Raw genomic sequence first — 18,526 nt, 5'->3', positions numbered from 1 at the left:
TAGATCTCCAAGTTCTTACTGCAGCATTGTGTCTATGTTAAATGGGTTCTAAATAGGAATAGATATTTTATTTGGCATAGCAGTGTATAGTAATGGTTCTGAAATTAGGTTGCGTTGCTGTGATTTGTAAGAAGAACTATACTCATTAGCCCTTCTTTACTAAGAATGGTAGGTGTAGGTTTCTTTGTGGGTTTTAATTCCCTACAATTTATTTTCCACGGTATTTACTAAGGTTTCCCTACATTTTCCACTTTCCCTACATTTAGCTTTTTTTTTTTTTTTACACATGCTCTGACCTGTAGGGTTTTCCTCAGCTCAAATCCACCACATTTTCTATGGAAACCTTAGTAAATATGTTGGGTTTTTGTGATAATGTCGGGAACACGCCCCTTTTTGGAGACCATGCCCCTTTTCCTGGCCGCCACGCCCCTTTTTTGGGTTTTCTTAACAAAATGGAGAGTTTTCAACTCTGGTGCAAAATTTGGCGCAGACAGAATGTCTGGCGCAATGCGACAGAATCTGGCGCACAACCCGACAAAACATGTCGGGCTGGCAATAGTAAATGAGGGCCATTGTTCCTTAAAAAGTGAGTTTAAGTGTTTTCTTTAGAAAATAGCAATAAGTTAACAAGTGGAGGACATGAAGGTGCTCGACCAGCAGGAACTGCAGGGGACTGGGGTAGGTAAGCATCACTTTTTTAAAAAAAATTATTTTATTTTTACAGAATCCCCAGAAAAATATATAAAAAAATTACATACCAGAATACTCCTTTAGTGAATGTTCTACTTTACTACTTTCTACCCCATATTATTTATGTCTAATATGATTTCAGATTACTTAGGTAATCTGAAAGAGTTACTGCAAATTGTTCTATTATCCTGCATTCAGACTACATTGCATTGCAGTGTTCATTAGACATATAGGATAATAGGATTTCCCCAAGAATCCCTCCAATGGATGGACATGCAGAGGCTTTTCTTTCTGTATAGCAGGCTGCACTATACCATTTAACAAAAAAAGCCATACCAACCAATCAGACCACAAAGACCCTGTTTTGAAAACATCCAATGAAAATGCAGTTTGAAATAAGCCCTGTTAATGTAATCCCAGCTTTACATTTATTGCATAGCAAAAGAATATGCCAGAAATGTCAGACAGACTCGAGTGCCAACTCTAGTACCCACATCTATTACAAGATTGAGGGCTCCCCCAACCTCCTCCAGCCTGCTTGCTGAAACTGGAGAAAACGGCTGAAACGGCTGTCCGGACATGCTGGGAGTTGTAGTTTTGCAACATTTGGAGGTCCGCAGGTTGAAGACCACTGTTGGGTTCAGAATCTTTATTTTTTTTAGATTTTGCACCTATAAATTGGGTGCGTCTTATACGCTGGTCCGTCCCATAGAGCGAAAAATACGGTATATCCTGGGATATGCCATAATGTTAAGATGGGAATGCCCCTTTAAAGGGGTTATCCAGGAAAAAAAAATGTTTTATATATCAACTGGCTCCAGAAAGTTAAACAGATTTGTAAATTACTTCTATTAAAAAATCTTAATCCTTTCGGTAGTTATGAGTTTCTGAAGTTAAGGTTGTTCTTTTCTGTCTAAGTGCTCTCTGATGACACGTGTCTCGGGAACCGCCCAGTTTAGAAGAGGTTTGCTATGGGGATTTGGCTCTAAACTGGGCGGTTCCCGAGACAGGTGTCATCAGAGAGAATTTAGACAGAAAAGAACAACCTTAACTTCAGAAGCTCATAAGTACTGAAAGGTTTAAAAAAAATTTAATAGAAGCAATTTACAAATCTGTTTAACTTTCTGGAGCCAGTTGATATATATATAAAAAGTTTTTTCCTGGATAACCCCTTTAAGCTCGGTTTATAAACAGTATGCGAAACACCCCAAAGTTACCGTTTATGGTGGCTGTGGCAAGACAGAACTTTTTTTTTTTTTTTTACCTGAAAATGTCCTCCATCTATTGAATTACTATTTTGATAAGTTAATAATAATAAGGTAATATTTAAATGACTCAATCAAGTAAATATTGAACAGGTGATTTATGTCATGATTAAAAGGGTATTCCAGGAACTATTTTATTTCACTTTGCTACAGTGATCTTTGCCCCAAAGTTTATTTTTGACAGCATACAGAATGAGTGTAGTCTCAGGTTTTCCCAGGTTGCAGTGTGGGCAGAGACATTATACAGTATCACTAGTCAGTTGTTCAATGGGAGCCTGTCTGCTTCAATGGATGAAGCGACCGCTGGGGCGGGGGGGTGGGGGGTGGAATCATTCTCCACAGGGCTCTAGGGAATTGTCCCAGGTGTACTGCAATGGGTGTGGTGATTAATATGTGAGAAGGAGAAAAGTGACCTCATACTTACAAACAAAGTTTCCTTGGACTTGTAGTTGGAGGAAGGGAACTCCAACAGAAAATACCCATTTCACAAAAAAGTAGCAACATTATGGTGGACTCACCACACAGCCACTTAACCCCAACACAAGCATGGATCCTTTATAAGTATGTGCATTACTATCCGGCAGGTAAGTACTAAAACCACCTTATTGCGGATCCCCCCTTTTAAGAAGCATAATTCAACTTTAGATTTCCTATTAAAGGGGTTATCCAGGAATAGAAAAACACAGCCACTTTATCAAAAAAACGCTCCCCGTCTGTCTCCAGGTTGGGTGTGGTTCTGCAGCTCAGTTCTATCGAAGTGAATGGAGCCAAGTTGTAATACCACACCAAACCTGGAGACAGACATGGAGCTGTTTTTGAGAGAAAGTAGCTGTGTTTTTTTTATTCCTGGATAACCCCTTTAATTTTTTGATTTCCTTGAAACTAGACAGAGATAAAATGGTTATCCAGAAATAGAAAAACAACTAATTTCTGTTTAAAAAAAAAAAGCATCACGCATGTCCTCGGGTGTGTGGTATTACAACTTGTCTCTTTTAAATTCAATGGAAAGGAGCTGCAATACCACACAAAACCTGAGGACAGTGGTGGTGCTGTTTTGAAATAATTTATCTAAGTTTTTCTGTTTTTGGATAACCCCTTCAAAGGAAGACATTGACACTCTAAAGGATTCTTGAATGCTGTTAAACAGTAGAACTGCAATTCTAGCCACAGCCTATAGACAAAATTGGTACCATTTGTAGACCTTTTCTTTACAGTCCCTATAAACTTAAAGCGTACCTGTCAGAACCCACACAAAAAAAACACCATAATAATATGTTACCTAATAATATGTTACTTGGTACTTAATCCTGACCATGTACATCTAATTTTTATGCATCAAACACCTAAATTTATTACAAAAATGCCTCTTTTCCTTAGCTCACTGTGTTAGAAATCCTCTTGGGGAAGGGGGCGTGTCCCTCCCTTGTGGTGGGAGGTGATTGGTGGGTCTGCTCATGCAGCCTTGTCCATGAATCATCTTATGTCCATGACTTATGGATAAGCCTGATGCTGCTGCAGGACTGGTTAGTGTCCCAGTAGATATGGGGACCCCTAATGGTGGGTTTTCAGAAGCCATTTTCATTATTAAAATTTCAAAGGATTTTAAACAACCATATTACAAAAGGTCTTTAATTTTATCAGTAACAACATATAAAATGTTTCGTGGATCTGACAGTGCCCATTTAAAGGGGTCTTCCAGGAAAAAACTTTTTTATATATATCAACTGGCTCCAGAAAGTTAAACAGATTTGTAAATTATTTCTATGAAAAAAATCTTAATTCTTTCAGTACTTATGAGCTTCTGAAGTTAAGGTTGTTCTTTTCTGTCTAAGTCCTATCTGATGACACCTGTTTCGGGAAACACCCAGTTTAGAAGAGGTTTGCTATGGGGATTTGCTTCTAAACTGGGAGTTTCTCGAGACACATGTCATCAGAGAGAACTTAGACAGAAAAGAACAACCTTAACTTCAGAAGCTCATAAGTACTGAAAGGATTAAGATTTTTTAATAGAAGTAATTTACAAATCTGTTTAACTTTCTGGAGCCAGTTGATATATATAAAAAAGTTTTTTCCTGGAATACCCCTTTAAGGCACTAGAATCCTTTTAACTCACCAAGATAGTTTCAGATCAACTTTCACAAAGAGCATTGACTGGCTCAGTTTAATCCTGATATTTGTTCTAAAATTGGGGAATAATTTCAAAGTGTCCTTAAAAGAAAACACACTTGCAAAACTTCATGTAAGACATCAATCTCCTCTGTAGAACGTAGTTTTGTGGAGTCTGGGAGCTTTTTTGTGTACATTAATATTCATCACACAGATACATTGCATAGAGATAAAAGGAACCAAGGTTAGGAAAGGTGAGGAGATTCACAAGGGCAATCCATTCTACATCAGTCTGCCTGCATGGCTGCTATTTATTGTTTAGATCACAATTTTCTCTTCAAAATAAATTGTCAAGGGGAATGTGAGAGACCTTGAGCTTTAGTGGATCATTAAAATATTGCTGCGTTGTCAAAAATATGCAGACTTTATCTTATTGACATTCAGATCCACAGTACAGAGGCTGCAGAATATTTCCGATTATGCACATGGCATGAAATTACATCTATCTGTTATTCCGTAAGATTGAGGAAAAAAAAATCAATAACCTGTATATAAAAATGTGCTTAACTGCGTCTGGTAAGATTGTCAACATAAAATCTCTGTTACAGTATTACTATATATACCTAGAGGGAATACTCTGTTATCCTGTATTTTAATCCAACATGATCATGTTTTTACCAGTTTTATGTTTGTTATTGCAATTAATAACTTCTTTATATGTTCCCTAAGGGTATGTTCACACGGATGGAACTTGTGAAGAATGTCTGTTCGGGATATTCCACATGGATATTCCGCTGCAGCAGAGTCCCCGTGATTTCAATAGGATTCTGCTGCACTGTGCACACGGCAGAATTTCTGCACCAGATGTTTCCTGTCCGCAGAAAGAATAGACAGGTCTTTGCTTCTCGGCCTTTTGGCTAAGATCAAGTGTAGTATCTTTCCTGTTAGTTGGCGGTGTGGAAGACCCCCAAGGCAGGATGGGGAACCACACAGCGGGGCAGGTGCACCAGGAATGGCTGTGGAGAGCAGCAGTCATCTCTTATGAGACCTGTTCCTGCTGGATCTGACCATAGGGTCCAGGTAGAGTAAGAGAAGAGGTGCAAAAGTGTCCTGGGAGTGGTCACCCCAGGGTGCTGGGACTCACATGGGATTGGCAACCCAACTTTACTGATGGCACGTAGCACACACTTTTTCTCTCACTCTTCTGGGCACCCACCCTTAGTATTCCGGCCTTCCGGCTAGGATCAGGGAATTTTTATAGATCTGGTCAGATGTCCGGGTACACTGTGCACATGCACTTATTTATTTATTTTTTGTCACTGAGTCCACGTATTGTGTTCTATTTGTTCACAATGATTGGTCAGGGTGCGGTAGAACTGGTTTTAATGGTTCATTGGTGGCAATCTGGTTAACACCTAGTTGTTCACTGGGAACACTTTCGGCCCCTTAATAGCTTCGGCAAAAGGGGACATTGTACCTAGAACTTTGCAGGTGCGTTTTGGCATGGAGGCGAAGGGTTTGGTTTGTTGGGGGGCCTCTCTCCTTTCAGAGAAGGTTCTTGCGATAGACCGCATCCTCATGCTCGTTTTTTTGTGTGAACACTAGCACTTGGGTGACTTGAAAGCACGTACCTCTGCTACAAAAAATGAATAAATAAATAAAATAAAAAGAATAGACAAGTCTATTCTATCCACGGAGTCCGCAAGGAAATGCATGTGCTGATGGCACATTTCCAAGCGATCCTAGCACCTGTTGGATCGGGCAAATGTGTGGAATGTCTGCATGTGTTTTCTGTGCAAGCATTCCGCACATTTTCCTAATGTGTAAACCCGGTCTAATGCTCTTACTGATGCACATTAGGCATGTGCAAACGCATACTGTGTCAAATGAAATGGACATTACCTTGAATATTTGATGTAGATGCATTCTAAAACTGTCAATGCTTATGGTTGGTCTGTGAAAAAGTATGTTTTTGCATGACAACGCTATATGTTGTCATGCATCCAGCAGAGGTGAACTAAGCCTAAATCTCAATGCAACTGATGCCACAACTGATGACATGTTGTCATCAGTTGTATGGCATCCTGCGTCCATTGTTTCTGGACGGTGGACAGGGGAATGCAACAAGCGGCAGTCCCCTGTCCGGTGCCCTCTGGCGTGTCCAACCATCGGGCGTCAAAATTGAGATGCTGGATGATTGTGAACTGTCCCATTCAAATGAATGGGATGAGTTCTAGCATCAGTTTCCCTCCAGTGCACGTTGGAGGGAAATTATGCCGGACGTCAGATATGTGTGAACCCAGCTTAAAGGGGTACTCTGATGGAAAACAATTTTGCTTAAATCAACTGGTGCCAGAAAGTTAAACAGATTTGTAAATCACTTCTATAAAAAAAATCTTAATCCCTCCAGTACTCATCAAGTTCTTTTCTTTTTGAATTTCTTTTCTGCCAGACCACAGTGCTCTCTACTGACATCTCTGTCCATTTTAGGAACTGTCCAGATTAGGAGCAAACCTCCATAGCAAACCTATCCTGCTCTGGACAGTTCCTGACATGGACAGAGGTGTCAGCAGAGAGCACTGTGATCAGACAGAAAAGAAATTCAAAAAGAAGAGATCTTCCTCTCTAGTATACAGCAGCTGATAAGTACTGGAAGGATTGAGATTTAAAAATGTACAAATTTACAAGTAATTTACAAATCTGTTCAACTTTCTGGCACCAGTTGATTTAAAAAATGTTTTTTTTCCCACCGGAGTACCCATTACAAGGGTAAGAACCTTTACAAGGCTTGTTCAATCATGTAGCCCATTAAATTCCCTGTTTACCACACATCACCTGCTAACATTGGGTCATGTGCACCTGATAGCGATAATTTATATGGCCGCACAAAGAATGAGCTGACGAAGAAGTGATTCCTGGTTCGTCGGCTGATCGCTAGCTCTTGAACACGGACCGATCTTTGGGAAGGAGTGTTCCTAGGAAAGCTCACTTGCCTGACATTTGGCCTGTGTTAACTGGCCTTTCATTTATTCTCCCCAAATCTCTCTGGCTGGATATTGTCTCTGAACTTCCTAGACAGCCGCCTCCGTACTGAGTTATCACAGCTATACATTTTATTCTGGATGCTTCTCTTCCATAAGGATATCAGCTTCTGATCATATCTCTGCAAGAAGAGATGATAAAACTCCTCATAAAGCATTTAGCATCTTGTCCACTGCTGATATTATAGGTACTATGTTAGGCCCAGCGCCATTCGCCCTTTTGCACAGTTTCATACAAAGCTTTGATAATTTCCTTCCCAGAAGCAACATACATTGCTGATATATTCAGGGATGAAAAGCAAGCAATTCCAGCGCTACACATGATTTACATCAGCTAAAAGTGTTTGATCTACGTCATTTCATTTATTCCTCGGAAATATTCATTTAAAAGCCTTAAAAAGCTCATCTACCAAGAGATAGAAATCTGCCCCAGATTCATTAAAGCGTAAAATGGGCTAGCAATGATTAAGACATTTTCTATTTAACCCATGCGTCCACATACTTAAAAAAATAGGTTTTCAATGTTTTGCAAATTAATTTCCTGCTATGACTGATTTGGATGACAATGGGAATTTGGAAATATTTTATATTAATGGTGTGATGGAAAAGCACAAGGGAATTTGAGTATATACTCTGAAAATGAATCTTCTTCTATTCACATCTTGTTGTTTTTTAGATTTAAAGGGGTACTCCAGTGAAAAACTTTTTTTTTTTTAAATCAACTAGTGCCAGAAAGTTAAACAGATTTGTAAATTACTTCTATTAAAAAATCTTAATCCTTCCTGTACTTATTAGCTGCGGAAATTCTTTTCTTTTTGAAACACAGAGCTGTCTGCTGACATCATGAGCACAGTGCTCTCTGCTGACATCTCTGTCCATTTTAGGAACTGCCCAGAACAGCATATGTTTGCTATGGGGATTTCCTTTTACTCTGGACAGTTCCTAAAATGGACAGAGATGTCAGCAGAGAGCACTGTGCTCATGATGTCAGCAGAGAGCTCTGTGTTTCAAACGGAAAATAATTTCCTCTGCAGTATTCAGCAGCTAATAAGTACAGGAAGGATTAAGATTTTTTAATAGAAGTAATTTACAAATCTGTTTAACTTTCTGGCACCAGTTGATTTAAAAAAAAAAAAAAAATGTTTTTTACCGGAGGACCCCTTTAAAGGTGTGATCTTTTAAAATGATGTGCAAAAATAAGTCATGTGACCATGATTGTATGACATCTCTACTCCGAATAGTTGGTTACCCCTATTTCCCAACCCCTAGTAGAATAGGACTTCACACATATAATGCTTTTTCTAATTGTGCTCTCTCCACTTTTTTTTTTTCTGTCCCTGGAAGGATTGTGTTTCACATGCTGGGCAGCAGATAACACAAAGTGAGCATCAGAAGAGCAGGGCAGACATGGAGTGAAAACAACACTGCCTTATAAATTGTAATAGTAGGGTATGCAGGCAGCTGTCAGGAGAGGCAATATCCTGTATCATTTGTATAGTGATTGTATAGTGACGCAGAAGACCTGTGCTTTATAGCACTTGCAATAAATTGTAGTCAATAAAGAGAAAATGAGAAATGTCATAGACGATTACACATTTTCGGAAGCGATTAAGTGCCTTATCTTTGTGTATAGTGTTACTATCATGCTTTATCTATTTATTTAACAGTATAATAGAGCTATCATCTGTCATTAACTCTTACCAGTCTGCACAGCAAACTATATATACGTATTTCCAGCCTACTGTGTGTGTTCTAGTGAAAACGGCGGAAACTGGTCTATTTTAAAAAAAAATGTTGTTTTACATGGACAGTCATGTGAAAAAGAAATACATGGATTCATTTCTGCTTACCCAAATAACTGACTCCTTCATCTGGTGTGATTGTCCCATATTTTACCATCATTTTCACAAAATCAATAAGAGTTTTCATAATAGTTATCAGTGTTTCCTTTTCTTTGGCATCATTTTCTGCAAATTAAAAAGGGAAGGATTTATTTAAACAAAAAAAAAAAAAAAAAAACCTTAAAGGGGTACGCCACTGCTCCCTGCAGCACCTGGCGTTCTGAATTGTATTTTCTGAACGCTGGGTGCAGTCGGCAGTGTTCGTGATGTCACACTATGACCCTTTGTGATGTCACACCACCCCCCCTCCATTTATGTCTATAGGAGGGGGCGTGGTTTTAGCCACGCCCCCTCCCATAGACATAAATGGAGGGGGCGTGGCGTGACATCACGACCACCACTGCCCACACCCAGTATTCAGAAAATACAATTCAGAATGCCAGGTGCTGCAGGGAGCAGTGGAGTACCCCTTTAAAAGTATATAACCAAAAATAATGCCTTTGTCTTTACTGAGGTAAGAAATGAAAAGCTTTTTATGGAAATACAATACTAATGAATATATATTTGTAAAAAAAAAAAAAAGATTAAAAAAACTGAGTTATGAAAAGAAAATATAAAAATATATTTAATGGTTTATATGTTTACCTGAATTTAGACTTTTTATGAGTCTGTAGAAATTTGGGAAATACTGAAGGTCTTCAAAATTTTCTTCTAGCGGCATATCATTCCTTCTCTCCAAGATGGCTGCCGGGGTCCAGTCACCGTCTCCAATGCTGTTTCCTTCAGATCTTTCTTTATCTTGAGGCTTCTGTGATACAGTTATTATTATAACAGAATGTTTCTTATTTGGTAAAAATTCTAATTTATTAACTTAATAGAGTTTTTTTTATTTTTATAGTATATTGCCTTATGGAAACATCACAGAATTAACTATTTTATTTATCTATTTTTTCTTCAAAACCATTTTGGGTTTTTATTAGAGATGAACGAACTTACAGTAAATTCGATTCGTCACGAACTTCTCAGCTCGGCGGTTGCTGACATTTCCTGCATAAATTAGTTCAGCTTTCCGGTGCTCCGGTGGGCTGGAAAAGGTGGATGCAGTCCTAGGAAAGAGTCTCCTAGGACTGTATCCACCTTTTCCAGCCCACGGGAGCACCGGAAAGCTGAACTAATTTATGCAGGAAAAGATATCAACTGCCGAGCCGAGAAGTTCGTGACGAATCGAATTTACTGTAAGTTCGCTCATCTCTAGTTTTTATAATAACATTTCTTACAATCAGCTGTCCTATATTACAGTCATCCCTCTGCATACCATGTAAGTGGACTTTGTTTTGTAACATGGTGTCATATATATATATATATATATATATATATATATATATATACATATATATATATTTTTGGTGCTATGTTTAAGGTGACCACAGGTTGTTCAGTAATATATACAGGTGAAACTCGAAAAATATAAATTTCATGCAAAGTTCATTTTATTTCAGTAATGCAACTAAAAGGTGAAACTAATATATGAGAGAGACTCATTACATGCAAAGCAAGATAGTTCAAGCCTTGATTTGTCATAATTGTGGTGATTATGGCTGACAGCTCATGAAAACCCCAAAGCCCCCCCCCCCCCCCTTATTTACTATGATTTGGGGAGCCATGTCATCTACTGGTGTTGGTCCACTGGGCTTCATTAAAGGGGTTATCCAGGAAAAAACTTTTTTTTATATATATCAACTGGCTCCAGTAAGTTAAACAGATTTGTAAATTACTTCTATTAAAAAATCTTAATCCTTTCAGTACTTATGAGCTTCTGAAGTTATGGTTGTTCTTTTCTGTCTAAGTAATCTCTGATGACACGTGTCTCGGGAACCGCCCAGTTTAGAAGAGGTTTGCTATGGGAATTTGCTTCTAAACTGGGCGGTTCCCGAGACAGGTGTCATCAGAGAGCACTTAGACAGAAAAGAACAACCTTAACTTCAGAAGCTCATAAGTACTGAAAGGATTAAGATTTTTTAATAGAAGTAATTTACAAATCTGTTTAACTTTCTGGAGCCAGTTGATATATATAACAAAGTTTTTCCTGGAATACCCCTTTAAGTCCATGGTCAACGCATCCGTCTACCTGGAGATTTTGGAGCACTTCATGATTCCTTTCCTTTTAAGTTGCATTACTGAAATACAGTGGACTTTTGCACGAAATACACGAGATACATGGAGGGGGTGTCCGAAGTGCCTCCTGCACAGGAGAGCCGCAACAGAGCCAGGGCCCCATACAGGAGATCACGGGAGTCCCAGCGTTTGGACCCCCCTTGCAATCAGACACGTATCCCCTATCCTGCGGATGGGGTATAAGTGTCTAGGGCTGCAGATCTCCTTTCAGGTAAAGGGGTACTCCGGTGGAAAACTTTTTTTTTTCTTTTTCCTTTTAATCAATAGGTGCCAGAAAGTTAAACAGATTTGTAAATTACTTCCATTAAAAAATCTTAATCCTCCCAGTACTTATTAGCTTCTGAATACTACGGAGGAAATTCTTTTCATTTTGGAACACAGAGTTCTCTGCTGACATCACGAGCACAGTGCTCTCGGCTGACATCTCTGTCCATTTTAAGAACTGTCCAGAGTAGGGGAAAATCCCCATAGAAAACATATGCTGCTCTGGACAGTTCCTAAAATGGACAGAGATGTCAGCAGAGAGCACTGTGCTCGTGATGTCAGCAGAGAGCATTGTGTTCCAAAAAGAAAATAATTCCTCCGTGGTATTCAGAACCTTATAAGTACTGGAAGGATTAAGATTTTTTAAAGAAGTGATTTAAAAAAAAACAAAAAACAAAAAAACAGTTTTCCACCGGAGTACCCCTAATATTCATAACTTCCTCCTGGTTTAACTGCTGCAATTCTCTCTGTCACACTAACTATAATAATTGCATACAACTTAATTTTATTTTATTTTTTTAAGGAAAAAATATGACAGAATTGTCCCTTCATCAGGTTCAATCAGTTTCAGAGGAACTTTGCTTTTAAACTATTAGGTTATGTCTTTTTTGCAGCATTTGGTGAAATCGTGACAAAAACACTGTGGTTTTACCCCTATTTTGGAGAAACAGAGCAAAAACTATTACATTACTGTGGCTCAACCACAAATGGAGAATATAGCCTGATGCAGTGGTTCCCAACCAGGGAGCCTCCAGCTGTTGCAAAACTACAATTCCCAGCTTGCCCGGCCAGCATTTGGCTGTCTGGGCATACTGGAAGTTGTAGCTTTGCAACAGCTGGAGGCACCCTGGTTGGTAGACACTGGACTCTCTTCATATCATCTTAACGCACAACTGAAGCTGCATAAAACCAGACAAAGCCTAAGGCCGGCATAAACAACCATGCAACGTTCCCTGAGCAGAGTAACCTGCATTCATCTTCACTCAATCATCAGCCAAGCTTTATATTTGGCCAGAAAACAGCCGAAGGGAAGCAGCTTAGGGATTGTTCACACTGAATCCGCTTGTGTCAGTTTTGGATAAAAAGTTATGTTGCGATAATCCCCCTCATTTTCAGTGAAAATACTAACAGAAGCATACGACAATAGTCACTATGCTAAATAATCTACTTTGTTATTCAATCTGCAAAGAATTATATTAGTTAAAGGGATTGTAAAAGATTAATCAGTGTTTTCCAACCACTGAGTCTCCAGATGTTACAAAACTACAACTGCCAGCATGCTGGGAGTTGTAGTCCTGCAACAGCTGGAGGCACACTGGTTGGGAAACACTAGATTTGGATAAACATGACTGTTTTCTTTAAGAAACAGTGTAAGGGTATAATCACTTGGCGAAATGTCTCTGGAATATTCCACAAGGACTTTCTGCTGCAGAAGAGTATCACTGATCTCTATAGGATTCTGCTGCATTGTGCACACAGTGGAATTTTCAAAACAGATGTTTCTGCCGTGGAAATGCCGAATCCGGCAGAAAGAAATGACATGTCTATTATTTGGTCGGAATTGCATTGCCGTCTCCGGATGGAGCTCAAACACAGATGTACATAGTCCACAGGCTGTGTCTGCTATTGCAGCTTAAGACACATTTCATATTATACTGCAATAAAAGCACATGAGGAATTTATTAAAGGGGGCCATACACCTTCAATAGCTGAATGTTCAGCTATTTCTACTGACATACATATGACTTGTCAACACGGGCGAACAATCATGTGTCCTCTATATAGAGGGGAAGGGTAAGCCGCTGCCAGACAGCACTGGCAGCTTTTCTCTTTCAGAACAAACAGTTTAGGCCGCTAAACCAGCAAACCTGGCCATTCTATGGAGGCCACCATACACTTTAGAAAGTCTGTAAATAACCTCCAAGATAAAGAGGTACTCCGCTGGAAAACCATTTTATTTTTATTTTTTTTAAATCAATGCGTATGTAAATTTTAATCAATGCGTATTAAATTCAACGCCTTGTGTAATTAATACAAAGTTGCTTGTGACAATTATTCTGTGTTATAAATGGCGGTCACGGCCCATATCTAAAGGGGTACTCCGCTGCTCAACGGTGGAAAATTATTATTATTTTTTTTTTAAATCAACTGGTGCTAGAAAGTTAAACAGATTTGTAAATGACTTCTATTTAAAAATCTTAATCCTTCCAGTACTTATCAGCTGCTGTATACTACAGATGAAGTTCTTTCCTTTTTGAAGTTCCTTTCAGTCTGACCACAGTGACCTCTGCTGACACCTCTGTCCATGTCAGGAACTGTCTAGAGCAGGAGTGGTTTGCTATGGGGATTTGCTCCAGCTCTGGACAGTTCCTGACATGGACAGAGGTGTCAGCAGAGAGCACAATGGTCAGACAGAAAAGAAATTCAAAAAGAAAAGAACTTCCTGTGAAAGCATACAGCAGCAGATAAGTACTGGAAGGATTAAGATTTTTAAATAAAAGTCATTTACAAATCTGTTTAACTTTCTGACACCAGTTGATTTATAAATAAAAAAACAAATTCCACCGGAGTACGCTATTTAAATATGGGTCGTGACCGCCATTCAGATAACACAGAATAATTGTCACAAACAAACTGTTTATTAATTACACAACGCATTGAATTTACATATTAAATACCATCCATGCCAGAACGGGCAAATGATTATTTGTATTCCAAATGCCATGTGCGCTCTCGGTTCTGAGGATAAACATTGTCTGCTAGCATCTGCAGGCTATTTTGTTTCATTCATATAATTGAATTTCTGCCCACTATCACACAGCATTACACTGAACAACTTTCATTACGTACTACAGTAAGGTCATTATTTCCTCAGGCTACAGGCTCCTCTGTAATTCACATTGGTTGTTCTGGATATGTAAAAAAAAAATGCATTACCGTTCTTTCCGCCGGCTTTTCCTCTCCATCGCTGTCCGCAAGATAATTGGGCCCTTCTGACTCCTTCTCTCGGTTTTGGGCCTCATTAGCAATTATTTGCTGTAAAACAAGGGCCACCTCATCTTCTAATGTGTACGCCTGGCTTTCTGTGATCTGGAAGAGAGCGGAGCGCCCATCAGACTATACTTCGCCCATGACATCATACTGCCCATTCAGTTTACATACAAGTGTTGCCAAGTGTAGGTCAAGCCAAACGGGCCATTCACTGGACTATTCTTTTTACACAATCAAAGAAACCTCTATCTCCATCAGTGCAATAGCATTAGTCTTCCTAGACCAAGGTTTGTCAACCAGAGTGCCTCCAGGTGTGGCAAAACCACAACTCCCAGCATGCCCGGACAGCCTTCGGCTGTCCGGGCATGCTGGGAGTTGTAGTTTTGCAACACCTAGAGGCACCCTGGTTGACAAACACTGTCCTAGACAGAGAATATATTGTTCACAAATCTGATATACCGTACTATTCACTTGTTACATTACCATAGGATAACATGTGCTATAAAATAACCGTACTCTTGAAGATCCTTTCTAATCCTTAAAGGGGTATTCCAGGAAAAAAAAAACTTATATATATATTAGGGATCGACCAATATCGTTTTTTTAGGGCCGATACCGATGATCGGTGGAGGTTAGGGCCGATAGCCGATAACTTATACCGATATTCCGGTATAAGTTATCGGCTATTTATCCCCCCGCGACACCGCTGCAGATCATTGATTTAAAGCGGGCGCTTTAAATCAATGCACTGCAGTGGCTTTTGCGGTGCCATAGGCCGCCACCACCGCCACCACCCGCTTCTCTCCCCCTACCTGTCAGGGTGGTCCGGGCCATCCATCCTTCCTGTAGTGTCCGGCAGCATTCCGGGTGGAGGGTGAACCGGTCCGGGCTGTCCTTCTTCTCCGGGGGTCACCTTCTCCACTACGGGCAGGCTCCGGCCTAGTACGCTGCATAGACGCCGCTGTGCAGTGACGCCCGTGTGCAGCGACGCACCTGACGTCACAGCGTAGCGGCGTCTATGCAGCATACTAGGCCGGAGCCTGTCCGGAGTGGAGAAGATGACTCCTGGAGAAGGACAGCCCGGACCGGTTCACCCTCCACCCGGAATGCCGCCGGACACTACAGGAAGGATGGATGGCCCGGACCACCCCCATTACGGGTAAGTTTAAATTTTTTTATTGACTCGGAGGGTGGGGGAGGGGCCCGACCGGTATAGCGGTATGGGCTAAAATCCATACCGGTATACCGCCGAGTACTACGGTGGGGGGTGCGACTCAGTGCGGTGGGTCGGGGGGGCAGTCGCGGTGTGGTGTGGTGAGGCGGGTCGTGGGCGGTCGCGGTGCTGTGGGGGTGGTGCGGGGGGCGGGGCAAGGTAGTTGCCGATACCGATAATGCCCAAAATCGGGATTACTGGCCGATAATATCGGCCATACCGATAATCGGTCGATCCCTAATATATATATATATATGTATATATATATATATATATATATATATATATATATATATCTCAACTGGCTCCAGAAAGTTAAACAGATTTGTAAATGACTTCTATTAAAAAAAATCTTAATCCTTTCAGTACTTATGATCTGCTGAAGTTGAATTGTTCTTTTCTGTCTAAGTGCTCTCTGATGACACCTGTCTCGGGAACCGCCCAGTTTAGAAGCAAATCCCCATAGCAAACCTCTTCTACTCTGTACAGTTCCCGAGACAAGCAGAGATGTCAGCAGAGAGCACTGTTGCCAGACAGAAAACAACAACTCAACTTTAGCAGCTGATAATTATTGAAAGGATTGAGTTGTTGTTTTCTGTCTGGCAAAAGTGCTCTCTGCTGACATCTCTGCTTGTCTCGGGAACTGCACAGAGTAGAATAGGTTTGCTCTAGGGATTTGCTTCTAAACTGGGCGGTTCCCGAGACATGTGTCATCAGAGAGCACTTAGACAGAAAAGAACAATTCAACTTCAGCAGATTATAAGTACTGAAAGGATCAAGATTTTTTTAAAAGAAGTCATTTACAAATCTGTTTAAGTTTCTGGAGCCAGTTGATATATATAAAAAAAGTTTGTTTCCTGGATAACCCTTTTAAAGTAAAGGAATATATTACATAAACCCTATATCCACCATAAATTGATTTGCTGACTAGAATTCTCCCTCATACACCAATATAATTCAGTACAGCTTAAAAAACCCAGGCACTAGACATCAATACATGTTATCCTTAGGAAAACTGTAGTTATGGTGTGGCCAAAGAAAGCAAAACTAATCCTAAATATTTTTTTAGATATATAAATGCAAAAAAACCAAGGACAGAGCATGTAGGACCCCTTAATAATGATAATGGGGAGGTTGTCACAGGCGATCAAGAGAAGGCGGAGCTAATGAATGGGTTCTTTAGTTCTGTATATACTATGGAAAAAGGCGCTGACATTGGCCAGGTCAGTGCTGGTAACACATCATGTAATGTACTGAACTGGCTTAATGTAGAGATGGTACAAGGTAAGTTAAGTGATATAAATGTAAGCAAATCCCCAGGGCCAGATGGACTACACCCAAGAGTTCTTAGAGAGGTAAGTTCAGTAATATCTATACCCCTGTTCATGATATTTAGAGATTCACTGGTGTCTGGTATTGTGCCAAGGGACTGGCGCAAGGCGAATGTGGTACCAATCTTCAAGAAGGGCTCTAGGTCTTCGCCAGGCAATTATAGACCGGTAAGTCTAACGTGCATTGTGGGTAAATTGTTTGAAGGACTTATAAGGGATTACATACAGGAATACATAGGGGATAATAGTATTATAAGTGATAGCCAGCATGGGTTTACTAAGGATAGAAGTTGTCAAACCAATCTAATTTGCTTTTATGAAGAGGTGAGTAGAAGCCTTGACAGAGGAATGGCTGTGGATATAGTGTTTCTGGATTTTGCTAAAGCGTTTGATACTGTCCCTCATAGACGTCTGACAGGTAAGTTAAGGTCTTTGGGTTTGGAAATTTTAGTTTGTAACTGGATTGAACACTGGCTCATGGATCGTACCCAGAGAGTGGTGGTCAATGATTCGTACTCTGATTGGTCCCCGGTTATTAGTGGTGAACCCCAAGGTTCAGTACTGGGCCCGCTGCTGTTTAATTTATTTATCAATGATATAGAGAATGGTATTAACAGCTCTGTTTCTATCTTTGCAGATGACACCAAGCTTTGTAGCACGGTCAGTCTATAGAGGATGTGCATAAGTTACAAGATGACTTGGATAGACTAAGTGTCTGGGCATCCACTTGGCAAATGAGGTTCAATGTGGATAAATGTAAAGTTATGCATCTGGGTACTAATAACCTGCATGCGTCGTATGTCTTAGGGGGGATTAAACTGGCAGAGTCTCTGGTAGAGAAGGATCTGGGTGTACTTGTAGATCACAGACTACAGAATAGCATGCAATGTCAGGCTGCTGCTTCCAAAGCCGGCAGGATATTGTCATGTATCAAAAGAGGCATGGACTCAAGGGACAGGGACATAATACTCCCCCTTTATAAAGCATTGGTACGGCCTCACCTGGAATATGCTGTTCAGTTTTGGGCGCCTGTTCATAAAAGGGACACTGCGGAGTTGGAAAGGGTGCAGAGACGCGCGACTAAACTAATATGGGGCATGGAACATCTTAGCTATGAGGAGCGATTTAAGGAGTTACAATTGTTTAGTCTTGAGAAGAGACGTTTAAGGGGGGATATGATAAACGTATATAAGTATATAAATGGCCCATACAAAAAATATGGAGAAAAACTGTTCCAGATTAAACCCCCCAAATGACGAGGGGGCACTCCCTCCATCTGGAGAAGAAAAGGTTTAGTCTAAAGGGGCGACACGCCTTCTTTACCTTAAGAACTGTCAATTTATGGAACAGTCTACCTCAGGAACTGGTCACAGCAGGAACAATTAATAGCTTTAAAACAGGGTTAGATACATTCCTGGAACAAAATAACATTAATGCTTATGCAGAATTATAAAACAACATCCCTTCCCCTTATCCCCTTACACCCTTCCCTTCAATTCCCTGGTTGAACTTGATGGATGTAGGTCTTTTTTCAACCATACTAACTATGTAACACAGAGCTCTGGAGCACAGTGCTCTCTGCTGACATATCTGTCCATTTTTAGAACTG

At 40.2% G+C, this 18,526-nt stretch overlaps 1 protein-coding gene and 1 pseudogene across 2 annotated transcripts in view; one reads left to right on the top strand and one right to left on the bottom strand.

The window, feature by feature from the left end:
- SCG3 (secretogranin III) overlaps window positions 1-18,526 on the bottom strand; it is a 62,470-nt gene that overhangs the window by 31,755 nt on the left and 12,189 nt on the right. For both annotated transcript variants that reach the window (XM_056572312.1, XM_056572311.1), the window contains exons 6-8: window positions 14,320-14,472; window positions 9,589-9,751; window positions 8,953-9,069 (exon numbers count right to left, since the gene is read on the bottom strand). In XM_056572312.1, the coding sequence (XP_056428287.1) occupies window positions 8,953-9,069; window positions 9,589-9,751; window positions 14,320-14,472 (433 nt within the window). The remainder of the gene's footprint in view (window positions 1-8,952; window positions 9,070-9,588; window positions 9,752-14,319; window positions 14,473-18,526) is intronic.
- Window positions 4,959-5,031, top strand: LOC130267977 (U2 spliceosomal RNA; annotated as a pseudogene).

Source organism: Hyla sarda, chromosome 4 (assembly GCF_029499605.1).
Source record: "Hyla sarda isolate aHylSar1 chromosome 4, aHylSar1.hap1, whole genome shotgun sequence".
NCBI classification, from domain to species: Eukaryota; Metazoa; Chordata; class Amphibia; order Anura; family Hylidae; genus Hyla; species Hyla sarda.
Note: the sequence above shows the minus strand (reverse complement) of the source record. Positions and strands in the feature narration are given on the sequence as shown.